At 42.0% G+C, this 24,653-nt stretch overlaps 1 protein-coding gene and 1 gene segment (V, D, J or C); one reads left to right on the forward strand and one right to left on the reverse strand.

Moving 5' to 3' along the window:
- cabp5b (calcium binding protein 5b) overlaps positions 1-24,653 on the forward strand; it is a 58,974-nt gene that overhangs the window by 12,338 nt on the left and 21,983 nt on the right. The gene's annotated exons all lie outside the window — the stretch shown is intronic.
- On the reverse strand, positions 12,313-12,750 carry LOC141781567 (immunoglobulin heavy variable 1-24-like). The segment is given in 2 exon segments: positions 12,313-12,617; positions 12,708-12,750. Coding segments are annotated over 2 exon segments (348 nt in total).

A 24,653-nucleotide genomic window follows, 5' to 3' on the forward strand; every position in this document is an offset into this window, starting at 1 on the left:
CAAAATACCACCTTAAGACACCAAGACCTTGAGGAACACCATAGAAAAAGCCATGCTTTGATTTGGGATCATGGACTTTTGACCTTTCAGAGATTTCTGAAAGAATTGCATTTGTTTTGGCGATTGGCTTTCGAGCACTTGTGTTGTGTAAACTGCTCAGAAACCCCCTTATTGTCAAACTAGCTAGGAAAGTCATCCATCCTCTGAATGTTCTAGGTCTCTAGTTTGTGGCTGTAAAGTTTGATGAGGCTGTGATTATCCTAGAGGTCACCACAAGTCATTTTATACAGTGAGGTCAAGTTTAAAAAAAAAGAAAATGGTCTCAATACAATGAAATGTCTCCTATGGGGACTAACATCATCACACATGAATACAGTTGGGCTCATTGGATCCACAAGAGTCTCAGCTTTACAGTGATACCCAATTTATGTAACTCAAGACTGTTTAGGGACCCCAGTATGCAGAAATATTCAAATACACCATCTGTCTCCTTAAAATAGGAGACAATATCACATTTATACTACATGTGATTATCATGAAGTGGGCATGTCTGTATTTAGCCCAACTTTGGAGCATTATTTATTTCCTTCCCGAAACTGTTGATACCAATGAATTCTTCAGGTTCTCTAGTTTCATCTGATATCTGTGTCTTCACTCTAAAACTGAACCTACTAGATCCTCTGAAAGACAGTAAAGTCAGTTGGGATCGCGGGCGGTCTCAGGGGGGTTTTAGGTCTGTTTCTGTCTTCAGTGTGACAGTTAGCTGGTGTTGAAATCATTAGTGGTCTGAGGGCTCCTCCTCTGGTGGCTTCATGTTACAAGTGTTCAGGCACTGAGGGGTTTTTGTTCAGGTCTACTGATGGTTTGTGTTGTTGTGGCTCTCTGGCACAGTAATACACAGCAGAGTCTTCAGTCCTCAGACTGTTCATCTGCAGATACAGCTGCTGTCTGTTATTGTCTCTGGAGATGGTGAACCGGCCCTGAACTGACTGAGAGTAGTAGATGCTGCTACTGTCATAACTAGCAGCGATCCACTCCAGTCCTTTTCCAGGAGCCTGTCTGATCCAGGCCATCCAAGAGCCACTGATTGAAAATCCAGAGGCTGTACAGGTCAGTCTGTGGGATTCTCCAGGTCTTTTAATCACTGGTTCAGATTCTGTCAGAGTCTGACCATCAACACCTGTCAAGACAAAAACATATGCATGTCATGCGTTATGTTTGTAGGACAAATGAAAATATGCGAGACAAAGTTCAGCGTAAATGTTGACCTGTCCAGCAGCAGATGGTTAAAAGCAGCAGTCCTGTCCTATAGTCCATCATGTTAAACTGTGTGTCCACTGTCCTCTGTCCTCCTCTCTGCAGTCAGATAAGTTGAGGTGGAAGACATCTGAGTTTTGCATTGACTCCTCCTCACAGGGAGGATACGACTAGATCAGACTTGATAAGGCTGTGAATGAGTCCTGTGATTGACTGGTGACCTGTCTATATACCTCACCTCTCGTCCTCTGTCACCTGGGATTGAATAAGATAGTAGCTAACGGATGGATGGATGTTTGGAATGTGAAAGTTAATTTAACATTCATCTGTCCTCTGTGTTTAAGGCTTATCTGACATGTTTCAGCTGAATTAGTCTAAAGTGCTTTTTATTAAGATCCCATATTTCCTTCAGAGAAGCAGAAATCATGCTCATGCGAAATGATACGCTGATGATGTCCACCTCTACATACAGTATATACACTAAATTCTTCTTCTTCTTCTTCCTTTTCTTCTTATTCTACTTCTTCTTCTTCTTCTTCTATTCTCCTCCTTCTCCTTCTGCTTCTTCTTCTCCTTCTTCTTCTCCTTCTTCTACTCTTCCTCCTCCTCCTTCTCCTTCTCCTTCTTCTTCTTCTTCTTCTTCTTCTTCGTCTTCGTCGTCTTCTTTTTCTTCTTCTTCTTCTTCTTCTTCTTCTTCATCTTCTTATTCTTCTTCTGCTCCTCCTCCTCCTCCCCCTTCTTCTTCTCCTTCTCCTTCTCCTTCTCCTTTTCCCTGTTCTTCTTCTTCTTCTTCTTCTTCTTCTACTCCTCCTCCTCTTCCTCCTCCTCCTCATCCTCCTCCTCCTCTTCCTTCTCCTTCTCCTTCTCCTTCTCCTTCTTCTTCTTCTTCTTCTTCTCCTCCTCCTCCTCCTCCTCCTCCTTCTCCTTCTCCTTCTTCTTCTTCTTCTTCTTCTCCTCCTCCTCCTCCTCCTCCTCCTTCACCTTCTCCTTCTCCTTCTTCTTCATCTTTTTCTTCTTCTTCGTCTACTTCTTCTTCTTCTTCTTCTTCTCCTCCTCCTCCTCCTCCTCCTTCACCTTCTCCTTCTCCTTCTCCTTCTTCTTCATCTTTTTCTTCTTCTTCGTCTACTTCTCCTTCTCCTTCTCCTTCTCCTTCTCCTTCTCTTTCTTCTTCTTCTTCTTCTTCTTCTTCTCCTTCGTCTACTTCTTCTTCTTTTTCTTTTTCTGTTTCTTTTTCTTTTTCTTATTATTATTCTGTAAATAGTATAAAAACTTCAGTGTGACGTTGCTGGTTTTCATATTTTTGCATAAAAGACTTTTAATGGTTTCAGATGTTTGAAGAAACTCTGAGCCTCTAGAGGAAAACAGCTGCTCAGGAACTGAAACTAACTCCTTCAAATACATGAAAACTATGGTAGTTCATAGTTCATTTATAAGTCACTCTTTGTAAAAGTCAACACATTTTATGAACAATTCACATAAAAAATGTGACAAAAAACTAAAGAAACATTTTACTGACACATCTATACTTTTACTTTCAGAACTTTAACTACATTTAGCTGATAATACTTTTACTGGAGGCTACTGTAACTACATTTAGATGATAATACTTACGCATTTTTACTTAAGTACATTTTACTCCACAGTGCATACTTATACTTTAATTACTATATATATATATATATATATGTATGTATATATATATATATATATATATTCTTTCTATATCGCTTTGCATCAAAAGAATCAATTAGTTATTTTTCATCTTCTCTCAGCATCAACATACAAGAACTCAAACATCTGTAAACTAGTCACAACCATAAAAGTCCGACTGACTGATCATCTCAGGTGTGATTGATGTCATTTAGGTTAAAGGTTAGAAGTCCATCAGAGCCCTGGTGTCTTTGAGGAAAACAATATTCATAGGTTTCTTTGACATAATCAACTTTTAAAAACGTATCTAGTTTAGGGTGGATTGAAGTTACCAGTTAACTTTCTAAATATATAAATGCTCCTTTTTTGTCGCTGTAAAATGTGTTAATTTCAGAACTTTGTGGATTTTATGTATTTACGTTTTATGTTTTTTTTAATGATCTTCATGCATGTGCTTATTAAGACATGTGGACCCAGTTTCACCACACTAATACAGAGAATTTAATCAACAGTATTACAAAATAAAGTGATGCTGAGATAACAGAGTGTTCCCAGTGGTGGTGGTAAATAGAGGAAGTAGTTTTTGTATGACTCTCCTATTATCGTCTCTCACTGTGTGTCTCTGGCACAGTAATACACTGCTGTGTCCTCGGTCTTCAGACTGTTCATCTGTAGATAAAGTTTACTGCTGGAGTCATCTCTGGAGATGGGGAATCTCCCCTGAACTGATTGAGAGTAATAGATGCTGGTACTATAACTATAAGCGATCCACTCCAGTCCTTTTCCAGGAGCCTGTCTGATCCAGCTCATCTGGTAGCTGCTGAGTGTGAATCCAGAGGCTGTACAGGTCAGTCTGTGGGATTCTCCAGGTCTTTTAATCACTGGTTCAGATTCTGTCAGAGTCTGACCATCAACACCTGTCAAGATATAAAAATACATCATGAGAAATAAGTCAGTTACACAAATCAGAACTGTGTTATGTCGACATCAGTGTAAATGTTGACCTGTCCAGCAGCAGATGGTTAAAAGCAGCAGTCCTGTCCTATAGTCCATCATGTTAAACTGTGTGTCCACTGTCCTCTGTCCTCCTCTCAGCAGTCGGATAAGTAGAGGTGGAAGACATCTGAGTTTGCATTGACTCCTCCTCTCAGTGTAGAACTGGATCTGAATGGATCTCAGTTCCTGTTTGGTGAAACTGGAGAATGAATGTTTAATGTACAGGAGTCATTCCTCCCAGTAGAATTTGTGCAATAGGTCGACAAACACATTATATATCATTTTGGTTGTCTTTCATTATTCAGCTGAGTCTGCATCGTGTGAAGACTTTGACAATAGTTTAGCAGTTTAACAATATAAAGTGAGTATTGTTAATTCAATTTTAATAACAAAAACAAACAAACACCAAATAGCACCTTAATGAATGTGGTTCATTATGTTCTAATATTGATTTAGTGTTCATCAGTCATAATAATACATTTTATTTATATAGCGCTTTTCTGGAAACACAAAGACACTTTACACAGATAAAATGATCATAAAACAAGGACATCATAAAAAAAATATAAAACACACAATATTAATCACACATTAAAAGCAGTTCTAAAAAGGTGAGTTTTGATTAGTGATTTGAATGTGGACCGGTTGGTGCAGTCTCTGATGTGTTTGGGGAGTGAGTTAGGGGCTGCTACGGCAGATACTCTGTCGTCCCAGGTCCGGTGCTTGGTTCTGAGTGATGTGGACAAGAGGTTGGCATCAGAGGAGCAGAGGGAACAGGAAGGAGTGTGATGGTGGAGCAGATCTGTGAGGTAGGAGGGTGGTTATGGAGGGCTTTGTGAGTGAGGAGAAGGAGTTTGAACTGGATGCGTTGTGGGACAGGGAGCCAGTGGAGGTTCTGGAGGACAGGGGTGATGTGATCATGGGACTGGGAATGGGTGAGCAGACGGGCAGCAGAGTTCTGAATATACTGGAGTTTATTGAGGACTTTGGATGTCGAGCTGTAAAGAATGCTGTTGCAATGGTCGATTCTGGATGTGATGAAGACGTGGATCAGAGTTTCGGCAGCAGAGAAGGAGAGTGATGGGTGGAGACGAGCTATGTTTTTGAGGTGGAAAAAGGCCGTCCTGGTGATGTGGTTGACGTGGTGTTCGAAGCAGAGTTGGCTGTCGAAAATGACTCCAAGGATGCGGATGTGAGGGGACGGAGACAGAGTGGAGTTGTTGATGGTGAAGCAGAAGTTGTGAGCGGTTCTGGTGAGTGATTTGGGACCGATGATGATCATGTCTGATTTGTCACAGTGGAGTTTGAGAAAGTTGATTTGCATCCATGATTTAATTTCAGTGAGTCAGTTGGACAGAGTGGAGTGTGTAGCGGTGGTGATGGAATTAGTGGAAATGTAGAGCTGGATGTCGTCGGCGTAGTGGTGGAAGTGGAGGCCAAGGCGGCGTATGATGTGACCAAAGGGAAGCAGGTAGAGGATGAACAGAACGGGACCGAGCACCGAACCCTGGGGGACGCCTTGGGACAGAGGAGCGGGGGAGGAGGTGCAGTTGTTGATGAATTGTTGTCGGTTTGTGAGATATGACTTTAGCCAGGAGAGGGCAGTGCCGGTGATGTTGAGGGAGGATTCAAGGCGGGAGAGAAGAATGGTGTGGTTGATGGTGTCGAAAGCTGCAGTGAGGTCGAGGAGGATGAGGATGTTGAGGTGACCAGAGTCTGAGGAGAGGAGGAGGTCGTTGGTGACTTTGAGGAGAACTTTTTTCTGTTCTGTGTTTTGAGCAGAAACCGGATTGAAATGGTTCGTACAGGTCATTGGAGATGAGGTGGGTTTTCAGTTGTGAGGCGACAGCACGTTCCAGTATTTTAGACAGAAAGAGGAGATTGGAGATGGGACGGAAATTAGTCATGACATCAGGGTTGAGTCCAGGTTTTTTGAGGATGGGGGTGACGGCAGCCAGTTTGAGTGATTGGGGGACTGAACCAGAACTGAAAGGAAGAGTTGATGATGTTTTTCAGTCAATACAAAGAAATTCTGTTATTTCTGTTTTGTTTCATGTTAGATGAAGAGCTTTTTAAAATGCAGTCGTGAGCTGAAATAATGCTGTCATTAATTCACATAAATATTGGGAGGCAGACAAAGAAGACACACCAGGCTGATTGATTTACTGATTGCTAAATACGTCTGTTTCTGTCTTCAGTGTGACAGTGAGCTGGTGTTGAAATCATTAGTGGTCTGAGGGCTCCTCCTCTGGTGGCTTCATGTTACAAGTGTTCAGGCACTGAGGGGTTTTTGTTCAGGTCTACTGATGGTTTGTGTTGTTGTGGCTCTCTGGCACAGTAATACACAGCAGAGTCTTCAGTCCTCAGACTGTTCATCTGCAGATACACCTGCTGTCTGTTGTTGTCTCTGGAGATGGTGAACCGACCCTGAACTGACTGAGAGTAGTATTTGCTGCCACCACCACTATAGATATAAGCGATCCACTCCAGTCCTTTTCCAGGAGCCTGTCTGATCCAGTTCATATAGTAGCTGCTGAATGTGAATCCAGAGGTTGTACAGGTCAGTCTGTGGGATTCTCCAGGTCTTTTAATCACTGGTTCAGATTCTGTCAGAGTCTGACCATCAACACCTGTCAAGATATAAAAATACATCATGAGAAATATGTCAGTTACACAAATAAAAACTATGTCAACTCAACATCAGTGTAAATGTTGACCTGTCCAGCAGCAGATGGTTAAAAGCAGCAGTCCTGTCCTATAGTCCATCATGTTAAACTGTGTGTCCACTGTCCTCTGTCCTCCTCTCTGCAGTCAGATAAGTAGAGGTGGAAGACATCTGAGTTTTGCATTGACTCCTCCTCACTAGAAGGACTGAAGCTGATTTGTCTGGTAACTTTATTTTATTTGTCCCTCAGTTTTGGATTTTTGGATTTGTATAATTCAAATAATAAATGGTACACAAGCAACTTGGTAAAAACAATCTCAAAAATTAATAGAATGTTTATTTATTATAAAAATAATAAATCCTATACCAGCAATTTGATAAAAAAATCTTCAAATTGTACAGTATTTGTATTTATTATTAAAATAAACAATTGTACACCAGCAACTTGCTAAAAAAATCTCCAAATTTTGTATTATTAAAATAATAAATCATACCCCATAACTTGGTAAAAATTTTAAAAATTAACAGAATTTGTATTTTATATTTAAATAATAAATCATACACCAACAACTTGGTAAAAATAATCTTCAAAATTAACAGAATTTATATTTATTATTAGAGTAATAAATTGTACACCAATAATTTGGTAAAAATCTTCAAAATTAACAGGAATTAAAATTCAAGTGTAAACCTTTTTTAATACAGCAAGAAATTGGTCAAAACTTAAATAGGAATTAAAATTCCAGTCTATAATGTATACAGTATATAAACATAGAACTAAATTGAATAGATCAGACCCATTGTCACCGATACACGATTCAGCTATTAGAAGTCCATCAGAGTCCTGGTGTCTTTCATCCATCCATCCATCCATCTTCAACCGCTTATCCGGGATCGGGTCGCGGGGGCAACAGCTCCAGCAGGGGACCCCAAACTTCCCTTTCCCGGGCCACATTAACCAGCTCTGACTGGGGGATCCCGAGGCGTTCCGAGGCCAGAGTAGAGATATAATCTCTCCATCTAGTCCTGGGTCTTCCCCGTGGTCTCCTCCCAGCTGGTCGTGCCTGGAACACCTCCCAAGGGAGGCGCCCAGGAGGCATCCGTGCTAGATGCCCGAACCACCTCAACTGGCTCCTTTCGACGCAAAGGAGCAAGGACTCTACTCCGAGTCCCTCACGGATGACTGAGCTTCTTACCCTATCTCTAAGGGAGACGCCAGCCACCCTCCTGAGGAAACCCATTTCGGCCGCTTGCACCCGCGACCTCGTTCTTTCGGTCATGACCCAACCCTCATGACCATAGGTGAGAGTAGGAACGAAGATTGAACGGTAGATCGAGAGCTTTGCCTTCCGGCTCAGCTCTCTTTTCGTCACAACGGTGCGGTAAAGCGAATGCAATACCGCCCCTGCTGCTCCGATTCTCCGACCAATCTCACGTTCCATCGTCCCCTCACTCGCGAACAAGACCCCGAGATACTTAAACTCCTTCACTTGGGGTAAGGACTCATTCCCTACCCGGAGTAGGCAAACCACCGGTTTCCTGCTGAGAACCATGGCCTCAGATTTAGAGGTGCTGATTCTCATCCCGACTGCGTCACACTCGGCTGCGAACCGATCCAGTGAGTGCTGGAGGTCGCAGACCGATGATGCCAACAGGACCACATCATCTGCAAAAAGCAGCGATGAGATCCTCAGCACACCGATCTGCAAACCCTCCTCCACCCGACTACGCCTCGATATCCTGTCCATGAATATCACGAACAGGATTGGTGACAAAGCGCAGCCCTGGCGGAGGCCAACCCCCACCGGAAACGAGTCCGACTTATTGCCGAGGATCCGAACACAGCTCTCGCTTTGGGCGTACAGGGATTGGATGGCCCTGAGAAGTGCCCCCCTCACCCCATACTCCCGCAGCACCCCCCACAGTATCTCCCGGGGGACCCGGTCATATGCCTTCTCCAAGTCCACAAAACACATGTAGACTGGATGGGCATACTCCCAGGCCCCCTCCAGGATCCTTGCGAGAGTGAAAAGCTGGTCCGTTGTTCCACGGCCAGGACGGAATCCGCATTGTTCCTCTTCGATCTGAGGTTCGACTATCGGCCGAACCCTCCTTTCCAGCACCTTGGAGTAGACTTTACCAGGGAGGCTGAGCAGTGTGATACCCCTGTAATTGGCACACACTGTCTGGTCCCCCTTTTTGAAAAGGGGAACCACCACCCCGGTCTGCCACTCCTTAGGCACTGTCACCGACTTCCACGCGGTGTTGAAGAGACGTGTCATCCAAGACAGCCCCTCCCTACCCAGAGCCTTCAGCATTTCTGGGCGGATCTCATCAACCCCCGGGGCTTTGCCACTGTGGAGTTGTTTGACTACCTCAGTGACTTCCACCAGGGTAATTGATGATGGTCCCCCATCAGCTTCCAGCTCTGCCTCTACCATAGAGGGCGTATTGGTCGGATTCAGAAGTTCCTCAAAGTGCTCCTTCCACCGCCCGATTACCTCCTCAGTTGAGGTCAACAGTGTCCCATCCTTACTGTACACAGCTTGGATGGTTCCCCGTTTCCCCCTCCTAAGGTGCCGGATGGTTTTCCAGAAGCACTTTGGTGCCGACCGAAAGTCCTTCTCCATGGCTGCTCCGAACTCCTCCCACACCCGCTGCTTTGCCTCCGTCACGGCAGTGGCTGCTGCTCTTCGGGCCCGTCGGTACCCTGCAACTGCCTCCGGAGACCTCCGAGATAACATATCCCGGAAGGCCTCCTTCTTCAGTCGGACGGCTTCCCTGACCACCGGTGTCCACCACGGTGTTCGAGGGTTGCCGCCCCTTGAGGCACCTAAGACCTTAAAACCACAGCTCACCGCCGCAGCTTCAGCAATGGAAGCTTTGAACATCGTCCACTCGGGTTCAATGCCCCCAACCTCCACAGGGATGCCAGAAAAGCTCCGCCGGAGGTGTGAGTTGAAGATCTCTCGGACAGGGGCCTCCTCCAGACGTTCCCAGTTCACCCTCACTACGCGTTTGGGCTTACCAGGTCTGTCCAGAGTCTTCCCCCACCCTCTGACCCAACTCACCACCAGATGGTGATCAGTTGACAGCTCCGCCCCTCTCTTCACCCGAGTGTCCAAAACATGCGGCCTCAGATCAGATGATACGATTACAAAATCGATCATCGACCTTCGGCCTAGGGTGCTCTGGTACCACGTACACTTATGAGCATCCTTATGTTCGAACATGGTGTTCGTTATGGACAATCCATGACTAGCACAGAAGTCCAACAACAAACGACCACTCGGGTTTAGATCAGGGAGGCCGTTCCTCCCAATCACGCCACTCCAGGTGTCTCCATCGTTGCCCACGTGCGCGTTGAAGTCTCCCAGGAGAACTATGGAGTCCCCTACTGGAGCCCCATACAGGACTCCATTCAGGGTCTCCAAGAAGGCCGAATACTCCGAACTGCTGTTTGGTGCATACGCACAAACAACAGTCAGAGTTTTCCCCCCCATAACCCGAAGGCGTAGGGAGGCGACCCTCTCGTCCACCGGGGTAAACTCCAACGTAGCGGCACTCAGCCGGGGATTTGTGAGTATCCCCACACCCGCCCGGCGCCTCACACCATGGGCAACTCCAGAGAAGAATAGAGTCCAACCCCTATCCAAGAGTACGGTTCCAGAACCGAGGCTGTGCGTAGAGGTAAGCCCTACCAGATCCAACTGGTAGCGCTCCACCTCCCGCACAAGCTCCGGCTCCTTCCCCCACAGAGAGGTGACGTTCCACGTCCCCAGAGCCAGCCTCTGCCGCCCGGGTCCAGTCCGTCGAGGTCCCTGGCCTTCACTGCCACCCGTGTGGCAGCGCACCCGACCCAAGCGGTTCTTCCCGCAGGTGGTGAGCCCACAGGATGGAGAGGAGGGGGGTGCCACGTTCCTTTTTCGGGGTATCCCCGGCCGTGCTCCGTGGCAAGCCCGGCCACCAGACGCTCGTTGACGGGCCCTCCGTCTGGGCCTGGCTCCAGACGTGGGCCCCGGGCTTCCTCCGGGCCGGGTAACTCCTCCTCTGCCTCGTGTCGTCATTGGGTTTTTTGTGAACCATTCTTAGTCCGGCCCCTCACCTAAGACCAATTTGCCATGGGAGACCCTACCAGGAGCACGAGGCTCCAGACAACACAGCCCTCAGGGTCATAGGGACACACAAACCTCTCCACCACGTTAAGGTGATGGTTCCCGGAGAGGAAAACATTATTTATAGGTTTCTTTGAGATAATCAACTTTTAAAAACGTATCTAGTTTAGGGTGGACTGAAGTTACCGGTTAACTTTCTAAATATATAAATGCTCCTTTTTTATCGCTGTAAAATGTGTTGATTTCAGAATTTTGTGGATTTTATGTATTTATGTGTTATGTTTTTTTAATGATCTTCATGTATGTGCTTATTAAGACATGTGGACCCAGTTCACCACACTAATACAGAGAATTTAATCAACAGTATTACAACAATAAAGTGATGCTGAGATAACAGAGTGTTCCCAGTGGTGGTGGTAAATAGAGGAAGTAGTTTTTGTATGACTCCTATTATCGTCTCTCACTGTGTGTCTTCGGGCACAGTAATACACTGCAGAGTCTTCAGGCTGCACGTTCTGTCCGTTTAGAGTCACTGTGTTGCTGGAAGAGTCTAAATTGACACTGAACTTGTTCTTCAGTGAATCTTTGACGTCTGCGTCGTCACTAATCCACTCCAGTCCTTTCCCTGCAGGCTGTCTGATCCAAGCTGTGTAGGCGCTGCTAAGAGAATAAGAGACCTGACAGGTGATGGTCAGACGTTGACCTGGCTGTACAGTCACAGAGGCTGGCTGAGTCAACTGTTCACCCTTCACACCTGTTAAAAAAACAAGAACAGTGAATCAGTGTAATAACGGTGAACAGTCGGTGTGCTGTGATCATACTGTCAGTGTCTCTGCCTCAGTGAGACTCACAGGATCCAGCAGCCAGCAGCAGCAGCAGCAGCAGAGCTACAGACATCATGGTTGGTGTTGAAGTGATGGGAGCTTCTCTTCTTCTGCTGCAGCTGACAGCATGATATCAAGTCTTTATAGCCAGAATCGATATATTTGCTTCATCTGAGTCTATGTGGAGGTAGAAGGAAGTTACCGCTTTTATTGTTGTAGTCTGAGTAACGTGACGTCATATCCGTTCCGTATCCGTCAACCAAAACAAACCTCAGCGAGCCGAAACGAGGAGGTAGAAAACGTTGGTATATTTATATATACTTATTAGCCGACATAAAGTAAACTTAAAATAACCTTGAAAAATATACTTGAACTTTACTTCAGTTTACTTGATAATAAACTTGAAGTATACTACTTATTTTTGAATATAATATGATTTATATCATTCTTTCATATTATTATTATGATAATGAATGTCTTAATGATGAAGATGCCTTTCAAGTTACCACCTTGATTTTTGGTCATCTCCATCTTGGTTATTTGCAACCAGCCGTGGTAGCGACCTGTCAATCACAAGGTAGCCCCGCCCTAAAGCATCCCGTGCTTTATGGTCTATCTGACTCTAAACGGGTCCATAATCTACTAAATGAACATCATGCTGTGTTGAAGAAGTCTTGAAACTAGCCAGAGATGTTTCATGGCCATCATTCAAAGGGAAACGTGTTCACAGCCCTGACATGCTTCAGTGCTTCCCATAGAGACATCAGTGTTGTTCAGTTTTTGTACAGCTCTGTAGTCTCTTGTGTCACTGTGGCTCTCGTGCACAATAATAAACTGCAGAGTCTTCTTGTCTCAGACTCTTCACCTGTAAGTAAACTAGATTTCTGGAAGTGTCTTTGGTGATGGTAAACTGGCCTTGGAGACTTTGGGCAAATATTGTGCCGGTTCCGTCATCAATGCGTCCGATCCATTCCAGTCCTCTCCCCGGTTTCTGACGAATCCAGTGCAGCCAATTCAGAGCAAGTCCTTCCACTTTACAGGACAGAGTGACTGCTTGTCCAGCTCTGCTGACCACAGGCTCTGAGGAGGTGAGGGACTGGCCTTGAGCCGCTGAAAGAGACACAGAGTTTAGATGAAGGGGAGCCAGCAGACATCCAAAGCTCCGTCTGTCCTCCTCCGCTGGACGCCGACTTCACTCACCTGAAATGAGAGCCAAGAGGACGACACTTTGTACAACTGTCATGGTGGGAGCTTGTCTGAGTCTGCAACTGCAAAGGCTGTTCAGAAGGATATATGTATTGTGCAGGCAGAATGGGGGGGGGGGGTGGTCAGTGTGTGGATTTGCATTTTAACAGTCGGAGATGTTGGAGAGACAGTTTTAATACAGAAAGACTAAAACTGTCAGAGAAGAAGGACTCTGAGAGAGTTCAAAACAGACTGAGACACCAACAACAAAGACGTTGTTCAGTGTTTTTCAGCGTGTTCGGACAGTTTTCCACATGTGTGCGTTGTTTGTGAGAGAGAGAGTCAGAATGTGTGGTGTGTAGTTACATTTATACAGAACAAGCTGCACTTTCATTTAAATAGTGATCGGTCACCTCAGTGAGGCGGATAACTGCTAAGAAAGGAAAAATGTCCAAAGGGAAGACGTAGTTTTTCCCTGTTATTCATTCAGCTTTCTCCACAACGTCTCACAAGAATAACCAGCAGCTCCTTCAGTCTTCAGTCTTAAAATGTGTTTGACATGGTGATCTACACCTAAATGAACATTGGGTGGTGGTGAAGCAAACTCACAAAGGGTGTTTGCTTCACCAACATCAATTCTGGTCAGTGAGAACAGCAGATATGAGTGTCTCCTTCAAGGAGGGTGGAAAGAGGAGAGGTCACGCCTCATATCTTTGAGGTGCAACACATGCAAAGAGAAATCTGGTCTGCGCTCGAGGAAATAAACCAATCACAACGACCGCAGCTCCAGTTACACTGCGCATGTGTTAGACCCCAAGACCCCAAAGACCCCAAGACCCCAAAGACCCCAAAGACCCCATGACCCGTGTCCTCCTGTGTCCCAGCCTCTTTCAATAGACCTTGGTCTCCTTATAGTGACAGAGGAGAGAAAAACTTGACACTGACTGCCACCTAGTGATTTTATAAGAGGAACTGCAACATTATTCACTCCCATATAGTGACCTACTTTAGATGCCAAATAATATCTACATTAATGTGGCTGACATGTTTACATGTTGTGTTTCTTTTATTTTTGTCTTCGGCTGTTTTGTGAGGAAGTGATCAAACATTTATTTTATTTATATAGTAATTGTTGTTGGTTAATAATGATCTTTCTCTGGGACAGTTTTCATGATTTTAATAAAAACTACAAAAACAAAAGATAAAATAAAAAATAAAAATTGTATTCCTCCTTGTTGTCTATCAGACCAGTCAGAATGAGTCCTGTAGGATTTTGTACAGCTGCTCAACCAACTCCAGTCACTGTGGGTCTCGAGCACAATAATAAACAGCAGAGTCTTCAGTCCTCAGACTGTTCATCTGCAGATACAGCTGCTGTCTGTTGTTGTCTCTGGAGATGGTGAACCGGCCCTGAACTGACTGGGAGTAGTATTTGCCGCTGCCAGTATCAGCAGCAGCGATCCACTCCAGTCCTTTTCCAGGAGCCTGTCTGATCCAGTGCATCCAGTGGCTGCTGAATGTGAATCCAGAGGCTGTACAGGTCAGTCTGTGGGATTCTCCAGGTCTTTTAATCACTGGTTCAGATTCTGTCAGAGTCTGACCATCAACACCTGTCAAGATATAAAAATACATCATGAGAAATATGTCAGTTACACAAATAAAAACTATGTCAACTCAACATCAGTGTAAATGTTGACCTGTCCAGCAGCAGATGGTTAAAAGCAGCAGTCCTGTCCTATAGTCCATCATGTTAAACTGTGTGTCCACTGTCCTCTGTCCTCCTCTCTGCAGTCAGATAAGTAGAGGTGGAAGACATCTGAGTTTTGCATTGACTCCTCCTCTCAGTGTAGAACTGGATCTGAATGGATCTCAGTTCCTGTTTGGTGAAAGTGGAGAATGAATGTTTAATGTACAGGAGTCATTCCTCCCAGTAGAATTTGTGCAAACGGTCGACAAACACATTACATATCATTTTGGTTGTCTTTCATTATTCAGCTCAGTCTGCATCGTGTGAAGACTTTGACAATAGTTTAGCAGTTTAACAATATAAAGTGAGTATTGTTAATTCAATTTTAATAAAAAAAAACACCAAACAGCACCTTAATGAATGTGGTTCATTATGTTCTACTGTTGATTTAGTGTTCATCAGTCATGTTTTTCAGTCAAAGGAAGTCTGTTATTTCTGTTTTGTTTCCTGTTAGATGAAGAGCTTTTCAATCATTAGTGGTCTGAGGGCTCCTCCTCTGGTGGCTTCATGTTACAAGTGTTCAGGCACTGAGGGCTTTTTGTTCAGCTCAAACTTCATTATATCACAAATATGGATTTCTTTAATCTAATTTGCCCCAAAATAACATGGATGGTTCCCTAATATGGTCTTTGCAAAAAAAATATATAATGACCACTACTTTGATTTCATTTTGGGTGTTTTAATCAAATTTATATCATCTGTGGTGACAGGTGTCATTATTTGTTGCCGTGGTTTCAAACCAATATTCTGACTAAACTTTGACACATACCAGCCTGTGATAATCCATCAACATTATGTTCCTCTGATAATAGTCAAAATAATTCATAATTTCTGATTTCTTTACTAAAACATTTTGTATAATTTTATGGAAATTAGGTTTATTAACATTAATTTCATGCAGCAATTGTCAATTACATATAAAACATATTTTTTATATCACAATGAAGAAGACTAAACAAAACAGTAGATAAGTTGAACAGTTGAACATCTATTTATTGTCTCGATCCACAGTCCCTGCAGAACTCTGTGCATATTAATAGTTTAACTTCACTCCAAACTCCTGCAAACTAAAAGAAGTAAAGACTTCAATCTCAGGTTAGACAATTAGAAAAAACAAACAACATTTAACTACACAAATGCTGTTTAATGTTCAGCTGCTGTGTTTAATGCAGCTCTGTTGTGGAATAAGCAAGAATATGCCTATTTAGTGATATGATTTTTACATTCACATCTCTGTTTAGAAATGTGTTTCTAATCAAACATTACTGGTTCTCACAAAGTGTTCAGTGTAACTGTATCCTATCAGTTTCTGGGACTACTTCAAGTGAAGACGTTCATTATGATGAGCTATTCGCTCGTGTTTAACGTGTGCAAATTGTACCAAATTCGACACTGCATGCCATCGGGTTTCCAGCAATACACCCACCAAATCGATTGGGTGGACGGTTCTGGAGATAATAAAACACAGAGGGACAGACTGACAGAGATTCTTTGCTTTATAGTGAGATATCGAGTCAAAGTGGTGAAACCTGATCAGTAATTTGAAAGCTGTTGGGCTAGAGGTGTGTGTGATTGTACAGTCTGGAGAGGTGCAGCAGCCACCGTTAATGGTTATATATCAGGTTTATTCTTTTCTTCTTATCACATCCATTGTTTTAGTGCAATCATTGTGTGGTATATTTTCAGGTCTGGTACCGGACAGAGAGGCCCTAATTGTAAACATATGTGAAAGAAGCAGGGCAAAGGTCAGGGGCTGAAAGATAACATGTAGGGAATACCTAAGGCATGAGTTCATATCTTAGCTCAGGGATTGGACGATCTGAACCCGATATATGGGGGTGCGAGGGACCCGAAGTGCAGGACTTTCATATTCGACCTGAGGCCTCCGGACTGCTATAGACGTTCGTATGACATGTGTGGCTTGTTTGTAATAAACTCTATTTTACCAGCAAGAACAGTGTCCTCGGAGCATCCTTCATCATCACTTCAACAGCACTGTCGCAGAAAAGATACGACATTGTATCTCGGTCAGAATCTGCAGCTTGGCCCCCTGATTCTGTATTTTGTTCTTAAATTAGCACATGCAGTAATTTCCTTGAACCCCAAACAAAGATGATAAACCTATGAGGTAGTTGTTGTCTATCAGAACAGTCAGAATGAGTCCTGTAGGATTTTGTACAGCTGCTCAACCAACTCCAGTCACTGTGGCTCTCGAGCACAATAATAAACAGCAGAGTCTTCAGTCCTCAGACTGTTCATCTGCAGATACAGCTGCTGTCTGTTGTTGTCTCTGGAGATGGTGAACCGGCCCTGAACTGACTGAGAGTAGTATTTGCTGCTGCCACCGTTATCATTCCAAGCGATCCACTCCAGTCCTTTTCCAGGAGCCTGTCTGACCCAGACCATATTGTAGCTGCTGAGTGAAAATCCAGAGGCTGTACAGGTCAGTCTGTGGGATTCTCCAGGTCTTTTAGTCACTGGTTCAGATTCTGTCAGAGTCTGACCATCAACACCTGTCAAGATGGCAAAGAAAAGTATCATGCAACAAGTTAACAACTAAAAAGAAAACATCAACTAAAAGTTCAGTGTAAATATTGACCTGTCCAGCAGCAGATGGTTAAAAGCAGCAGTCCTGTCCTATAGTCCATCATGTTAAACTGTGTGTCCACTGTCCTCTGTCCTCCTCTCTGTAGTCAGATAAGTAGAGGTGGAAGACCTCTGAGTTTTGCATTGACTCCTCCTCACATGGAGGATACGACTAGATCAGGCTTGATAAGGCTGTGAATGAGTCCTGTGATTGACTGGTGACCTGTCTATATACCTCATGTGAAAGTTCATTTTACATTCATCTGTCCTCTGTGTTTAAGGCTTATCTGACATGTTTCAGTTGAATTAGTCTAAAGTGCTTTATATTAAGATCCCATATTTCCTTCAGAGAAGCAGAAATCATGCTTGAGGTCTCCTCACTCCCTGTCAGTTCATCAACATCTTGAATCCTCTCTCAACATCACCTGTACTGCCCTCTCCTGGCTTCATTCATATCTCACAGACAGACACCAGTTCATCAGCATTAACGGCATCTTTACCACGGCTACTCAAGGCGTCCCTCAGGGCTTTGTGCTTGGTCCTCTCCTGTTCATCCTCTACACGCTCCCCCTCTGTAATATCATCTGTCATCATGACCCCCACTTCAACTTCTACGCTGATGATGTCCACATCTACATAGACACTAAATCCATCATCATGACCCCCACTTCAACTTCTACACTGATGATGTCCACCTCTACATATATACACTAAATTCTTCTTCTTCTTCTTCTTCTTCTTCTTCTTCTTCTTCTTTTTCTTCTCATCCTCCTCCTCCTCCTCCTTGTTCTTGTTCTTGTTCTTGTTCTTGTTGTTGTTGTTTTTCTTCTTCTTCTTCTTGTTCCCCATCTCCTTCTTCTTGTTATTCTGTAAATAGTATAAAAACTTCAGTTTGATGCTGCTGGTTTTCAGGTTTTTGCAAAAAAGACTTTTATGGTTTCAGATGTTTGCAGATGTTTGAAGAAACTCTGAGCCTCTAGAGGAACACAGCTGCTCAGGAACTGAAACTAACTCCTTTAAATACATGAAAACTATGGTAGTTCATAGTTCATTTATAAGTCACTTTTTGTAACAGTCAACACATTTTATGGACAAATCACATAAAAAATTTGACAAAAAACTAAAGAAACATTTTACTGACACATCTATACTTTTACTTTCAGTACTTTAACTACATTTAACTGACAGTACTTTTACTGGAGGCTACTGTAAATACATTTAGATGATAATACTTACACACTTTTACTTTCAGTTCATTTTACTGGACAGTGCATATTTTTACTTTAAATACTATATATATATTCTTTCTATATCGCTTTGCATCAAAAGAATCAATTAGTTCTTTTTCATCTTCTCTCAGCATCAACATACAAGAATTCAAACATCTGCAAACTAGTCAGAACCATAAAAGTCCGACTGACTGATCATCTCAGGTGTGATTGATGTCATTTAGGTTAAAGGTTAGAAGTCCATCAGAGTCCTGGTGTCTTTGAGGAAAACATTATTTATAGGTTTCTTTGAGATAATCAACTTTTAAAAACGTATCTAGTTTAGGGTGGACTGAAGTTACCGGTTAACTTTCTAAATATATAAATGCTCCTTTTTTACCGCTGTAAAATGTTTTAATTTCAGAATTTTGTGCATTTTATTTATCTTTCATGAAAACAAAATTGGTGTAAAATCTGCAAATCACATGGAAGCTTTCTGTTTTAAAATGTTAACAAAACTTGTGTTTTTTTAATGATCTTCATGCATGTACTTATTAAGACATGTGGACCCAGTTTCACCACACTAATACAGAGAATTTAATCAACAGTATTACAAAAATAAAGTGATGCTGAGACAACAAAGTGTTCCCAGTGGTGGTGGTAAATAGAGGAAGTAGTTTTTGTATGACTCTCCTATTATCGTCTCTCACTGTGTGTCTCTGGCACAGTAATACACTGCTGTGTCCTCGGTCTTCAGACTGTTCATCTGTAGATAGACTTTACTGCTGGAGTCATCTCTGGAGATGGTGAATCTCCCCTGGACTGACTGAGAGTAGTAGATGCTGGTACTATAAACATAAGCGATCCACTCCAGTCCTTTTCCAGGAGCCTGTCTGATCCAGTTCATACCGTAGCCAGAAATGGTAAGTCCAGAGGCTGTACAGGTCAGTCTGTGGGATTCTCCAGGTCTTTTAATCACTGGTTCAGATTCTGTCAGAGTCTGACCATCAACACCTGTCAAGATATAAAAATACATCATGAGAAATATGTCAGTTACATAAATGGAAACTATATCAAATAAAAGTTCAGTGTAAATGTTGACCTGTCCAGCAGCAGATGGTTAAAAGCAGCAGTCCTGTCCTATAGTCCATCATGTTAAACTGTGTGTCCACTGTCCTCTGTCCTCCTCTTTGCAGTCAGATAAGTAGAGGTGGAAGACATCTGAGTTTTGCATTGACTCCTCCTCACAGGGAGGATAAGACTAGATCAGACTTGATAAGGCTGTGAATGAGTCCTATGATTGACTGGTGACCTGTCTATATACCTCACCTCTCGTCCTCTGTCAACTGGGATTGAATAAGCTAGTAGCTAACGGATGGACGGATGTTTGGAATGTGAAAGTTCATTTTACATTCATCTGTCCTCTGTGTTTAAGGCTTATCTGACATGTTTCAGTTGAATTAGTCTAAAGTGCTTTATATTAAGATCCCATATTTCCTTCAGAGAAGCAGAAATCATGCTTGAGGTCTCCTCACTCCCTGTCAGTTCATCAACATCTTGAATCCTCTCTCAACATCACCTGTACTGCCCTCTCCTGGCTTCATTCATATCTCACAGACAGACACCAGTTCATCAGCATTAACTGCATCTTTACCACGGCTACTCAAGGCGTCCCTCAGGGCTTTGTGCTTGGTCCTCTCCTGTTCATCCTCTACACGCTCCCCCTCTGTAATATCATCCATCATCATGACCCCCACTTCAACTTCTACGCTGATGATGTCCGCCTCTACATATATACACTAAATTCTTCTTCTTCTTCTTCTTCTTCTTCTTCTTCTTCTTCTTCTTCTTCTTCTCCTTCTCCTTCTCCTTCTCCTTCTCCTTCGTCACTTTTTGTAACAGTCAACACATTTTATGGACAAATCACATAAAAAATGTGACAAAAAACTAAAGAAACATTTTACTGACACATCTATACTTTTACTTTCAGAACTTTAACTACATTTAACTGATAATACTTTTACTGGAGGCTACTGTAACTACATTTAGATGATAATACTTATACACTTTTACTTCAAGTACATTTTACTGGACAGTGCATACTTTTACTTTATATATATATATATATATATATATATATATATATATATATACATATATATATATATTCTTTCTATAATGCTTTGCATCAAAAGAATCAATTAGTTATTTTGCATCTACTCTCAGCATCAACATACAAGAACTCAAACATCTGTAAACTAGTCAGAACCATAAAAGTCCGACTGACTGATCATCTCAGGTGTGATTGATGTCATTTAGGTTAAAGGTTAGAAGTCCATCAGAGTCCTGGTGTCTTTGAGTTAAACATCATTTATAGGTTTCTTTGAGACAATCAACCTTTAAAAACGTATCTAGTTTAGGATGGACTGAAGTTACCAGTTAACTTTCTAAATATATTAATATATTAAATAAACAAGTAATAAATAATACGTTTAATTAAAAAAAAAAGAAAATATTACAAATAATAATAATATTATGATATTATTATATATATAATTATGTAATGATAATATTATAATAAATAATAATAAATAATATGTTTTATCGCTTCAGAATTTTATGGATTTTTATTTATTTTTCATGAAAACAATTGGTGTAAAATCTGCACATCACATGGAAGCTTTCTGTTTTAAAATGTTAACAAAATGTACTTTTTTTTAATGATCTTCATGCATGTACTTATTAAGACATGTGGACCCAGTTTCCCCACACTAATACAGAGAATTTAATCAACAGTATTACAAAAATAAAGTGATGCTGAGATAACAGAGTGTTCCCAGTGGTGGTGGTAAATAGAGGAAGTAGTTTTTGTATGACTCTCCTATTATCGTCTCTCACTGTGTGTCGGGCACAGTAATACACTGCTGTGTCCTCGGTCTTCAGACTGTTCATCTGTAGATAGACTTTACTGCTGGAGTCATCTCTGGAGATGGTGAATCTCCCCTGGACTGACTGGGAGTAGTAGATGCTGGTACTATAACTATAAGCGATCCACTCCAGTCCTTTTCCAGGAGCCTGTCTGATCCAGTGCATCCCGTAGCTGCTGAGTGTGAATCCAGAGGCTGTACAGGTCAGTCTGTGGGATTCTCCAGGTTTTTTAATCACTGGTTCAGATTCTGTCAGAGTCTGACCATCAACACCTGTCAAGATATAAAAAAACATCATGAGAAATATGTCAGTTACACAAATCAGAACTATGTCAACTCAACATCAGTGTAAATGTTGACCTGTCCAGCAGCAGATGGTTAAAAGCAGCAGTCCTGTCCTATAGTCCATCATGTTAAACTGTGTGTCCACTGTCCTCTGTCCTCCTCTCTGCAGTCAGATAAGTAGAGGTGGAAGACATCTGAGTTTTGCATTGACTCCTCCTCTCAGGGAGGACTCAGCTGATCAGAGTTGGATCTTTTATTATAATTAGTGGATAAATATGAGTTTTAATATATTGATAAAAGTCACAATGAAGCAACTAAAGAGGGTCATTTAATATATGTAGACCCATTTCTACATGGATCAATGGTTTCCATCATTAGATCAGGTGAAAATAGGAACTGTGGTTTGATTTGGACAAATAGAGCATCATCAGTAGTTGTGTTAATGTCAGATCAGACCAATCAAATCACCTCTGTTCTTTCTTGATGTTCCTTCTAGTGCACAAGCTTTATCACATGATCAGTATGAGTCAATGAGTCAAACTCAGTCAGTCCTAGACTGTCCTCTGGAGGGTTGAAAGAGGGACTGTCAGTTTCCAGTCTCAGCATGGAGAAAGACTGGACATTGTTGTTTTGTTGATGACGTCTGTTCAACAGTCTGAACTCTGTGGATGTTGGATTCTGTCACTCTGTGCTGAGAGAGAGGGGGGGGGTCCTCTTTAGAGTGGAGATCCAACCTGTTAGTTGATCTCAATCTTCTTCCACTCTGCATGCTGATTAAATGATTTCACTGAAATCACTTTGAAATGATTATTTATTGTTATTGTTTGCATTTGGTATAATATTGGTGTTCTGGAGAACCGCTCATCCAAACAATTTTACACTCAACACTGTGCTTCCTCGGGTCCTGAGTAATACACCTGACATGACATAGTTGCAATACACACTTAACTCAGGGTCAAAAACACCGGTGAAATACACTTGGCAGATTTAACTTCCTTGGGTCCTGAGTAATACACCTTACATGACATACTGTAGTTGCGTTACACACCCAACTCACGGTCACAAACATTGGTGAAATACACTGGTTCACAGGGAAAAACACACAGGTCGGTTACTCGCAGTCAGAACCACCAGTGAAATACACTTGGCGGAAGAAACTTCCTTGGGCCCTGAGTAATATACCTGATATGACATACTATAGTTGCGTTACACACCCAAGTCGCGTCAACTCACGGTCAGAAACACTGGTGAAATACACTTGGGCGGAGGTAATTTCCAAATAGGTGTATTAGTCTCTAGCTTTCACATAAACACGCGGTTATAAAGTAGAGCATGGATTTAATTAGCGGAGGTATTTTGCTGGTGGTTAACGCTGTTACGTTAATGAAATATTTGTAGAAGTTTAATTTCAGAAACCAGATGCTGTTTTTGGCCCTTTCATGAACAACTGATCTTTGTTGTGTTTTTAATGTGTTTTCAGGAATATGTATAATGCAGGGAAAGGTCTTAATTTATTGTTAATACAAAACAAGTTGTGAAAAAATTCTATATAAAAATAAAAATATAGGCTAATTGTTATGAAAAAACTCTTCATGGTTGTTGTCTATCAGCCCAGTCAGAATGAGTCCTGTAGGATTTTGTACAGCTGTTCAACCAACTCCAGTCACTGTGGCTCTCGAGCACAATAATACACAGCAGAGTCTTCAGTCCTCAGACTGTTCATCTGCAGATACAGCTGCTGTCTGTTGTTGTCTCTGGAGATGGTGAACCGGCCCTGAACTGACTGAGAGTAGTAGATGTTGCTACTGTCAGTATAGATATAAGCGATCCACTCCAGTCCTTTTCCAGGAGCCTGTCTGACCCAGGCCATATAAGAGCTGCTGAATGTGAATCCAGAGGCTGTACAGGTCAGTCTGTGGGATTCTCCAGGTCTTTTAATCACTGGTTCAGATTCTGTCAGAGTCTGACCATCAACACCTGTCAAGATATAAAAATACATCCCATGTGTTAAGTTGATACACAAATCAGAACTATGTCAGTTAAACAAATAAAAACTATATCAACTCAACATCAGTGTAAATGTTGACCTGTCCAGCAGCAGATGGTTAAAAGCAGCAGTCCTGTCCTATAGTCCATCATGTTAAACTGTGTGTCCACTGTCCTCTGTCCTCCTCTCTGCAGTCAGATAAGTAGAGGTGGAAGACCTCTGAGTTTTGCATTGACTCCTCCTCTCAGTGTAGAACTGGATCTGAATGGATCTCAGTTCCTGTTTGGTGAAACTGGAGAATGAATGTTTAATGTACAGGAGTCATTCCTCCCAGTAGAATTTGTGCAATAGGTCCACAAACACATTATATATCATTTTGGTTGTCTTTCATTATTCAGCTCAGTCTGCATCGTGTGAAGACTTTGACATTAGTTTAGCAGTTTAACAATATAAAGTGAGTACTGTTAATTCAATTTTAATTAAAACAAAAAAACAAATATCACCTTAATGAATGTGGTTCATTATGTTCTACTGTTGATTTAGTGTTCATCAGTCATGTTTTTCATTCAATACAAAGGAAGTCTGTTATTTCTGTTTTGTTTCCTGTTAGATGAAGAGCTTTTCAATCATTAGTGGTCTGAGGGCTCCTCCTCTGGTGGCTTCATGTTACAAGTGTTCAGGCACTGAGGGGTTTTTGTTCAGCTCAAACTTCATTATATCATAAATATGGATTTCTTTAATCTAATTTGCCCCAAAATAACATGGATGGTTCCCTACTATGATCTTTGCAAAAAAATAGATTAATGACTACTTTGATTGAATTTTGGGTATTTTATTCAGATTTATATCATCTGTGGTGACAGGTGTCATTATTTGTTGCCGTGGTTTCAGACCAATATTCTGACTAAACTTTGACACATACCAGCCTGTGATAATCCATCAACATTATGTTCCTCTGATAATAGTCAAAATAATTCATAATTTCTGCTTTCTTTACTAAAACATTTTGTATAATTTTACGGAAATTATGTTGATTAACATTAATTTCATGCAGCAATTGTCAATAATGTATAAAACATATTTGTATATCACAATGAAGAAGACTAAACAAAACAGTAGATAAGTTGAACAGTTGAACATCTATTTATTGTCTCGATCCACAGTCCCTGCAGAACTCTGTGCATATTGATAGTTTAACTTCACTCCAAACTCCTGCAAACT

This window comes from Sebastes fasciatus, chromosome 13 (genome assembly GCF_043250625.1).
Source record: "Sebastes fasciatus isolate fSebFas1 chromosome 13, fSebFas1.pri, whole genome shotgun sequence".
Classification (NCBI taxonomy): Eukaryota; Metazoa; Chordata; class Actinopteri; order Perciformes; family Sebastidae; genus Sebastes; species Sebastes fasciatus.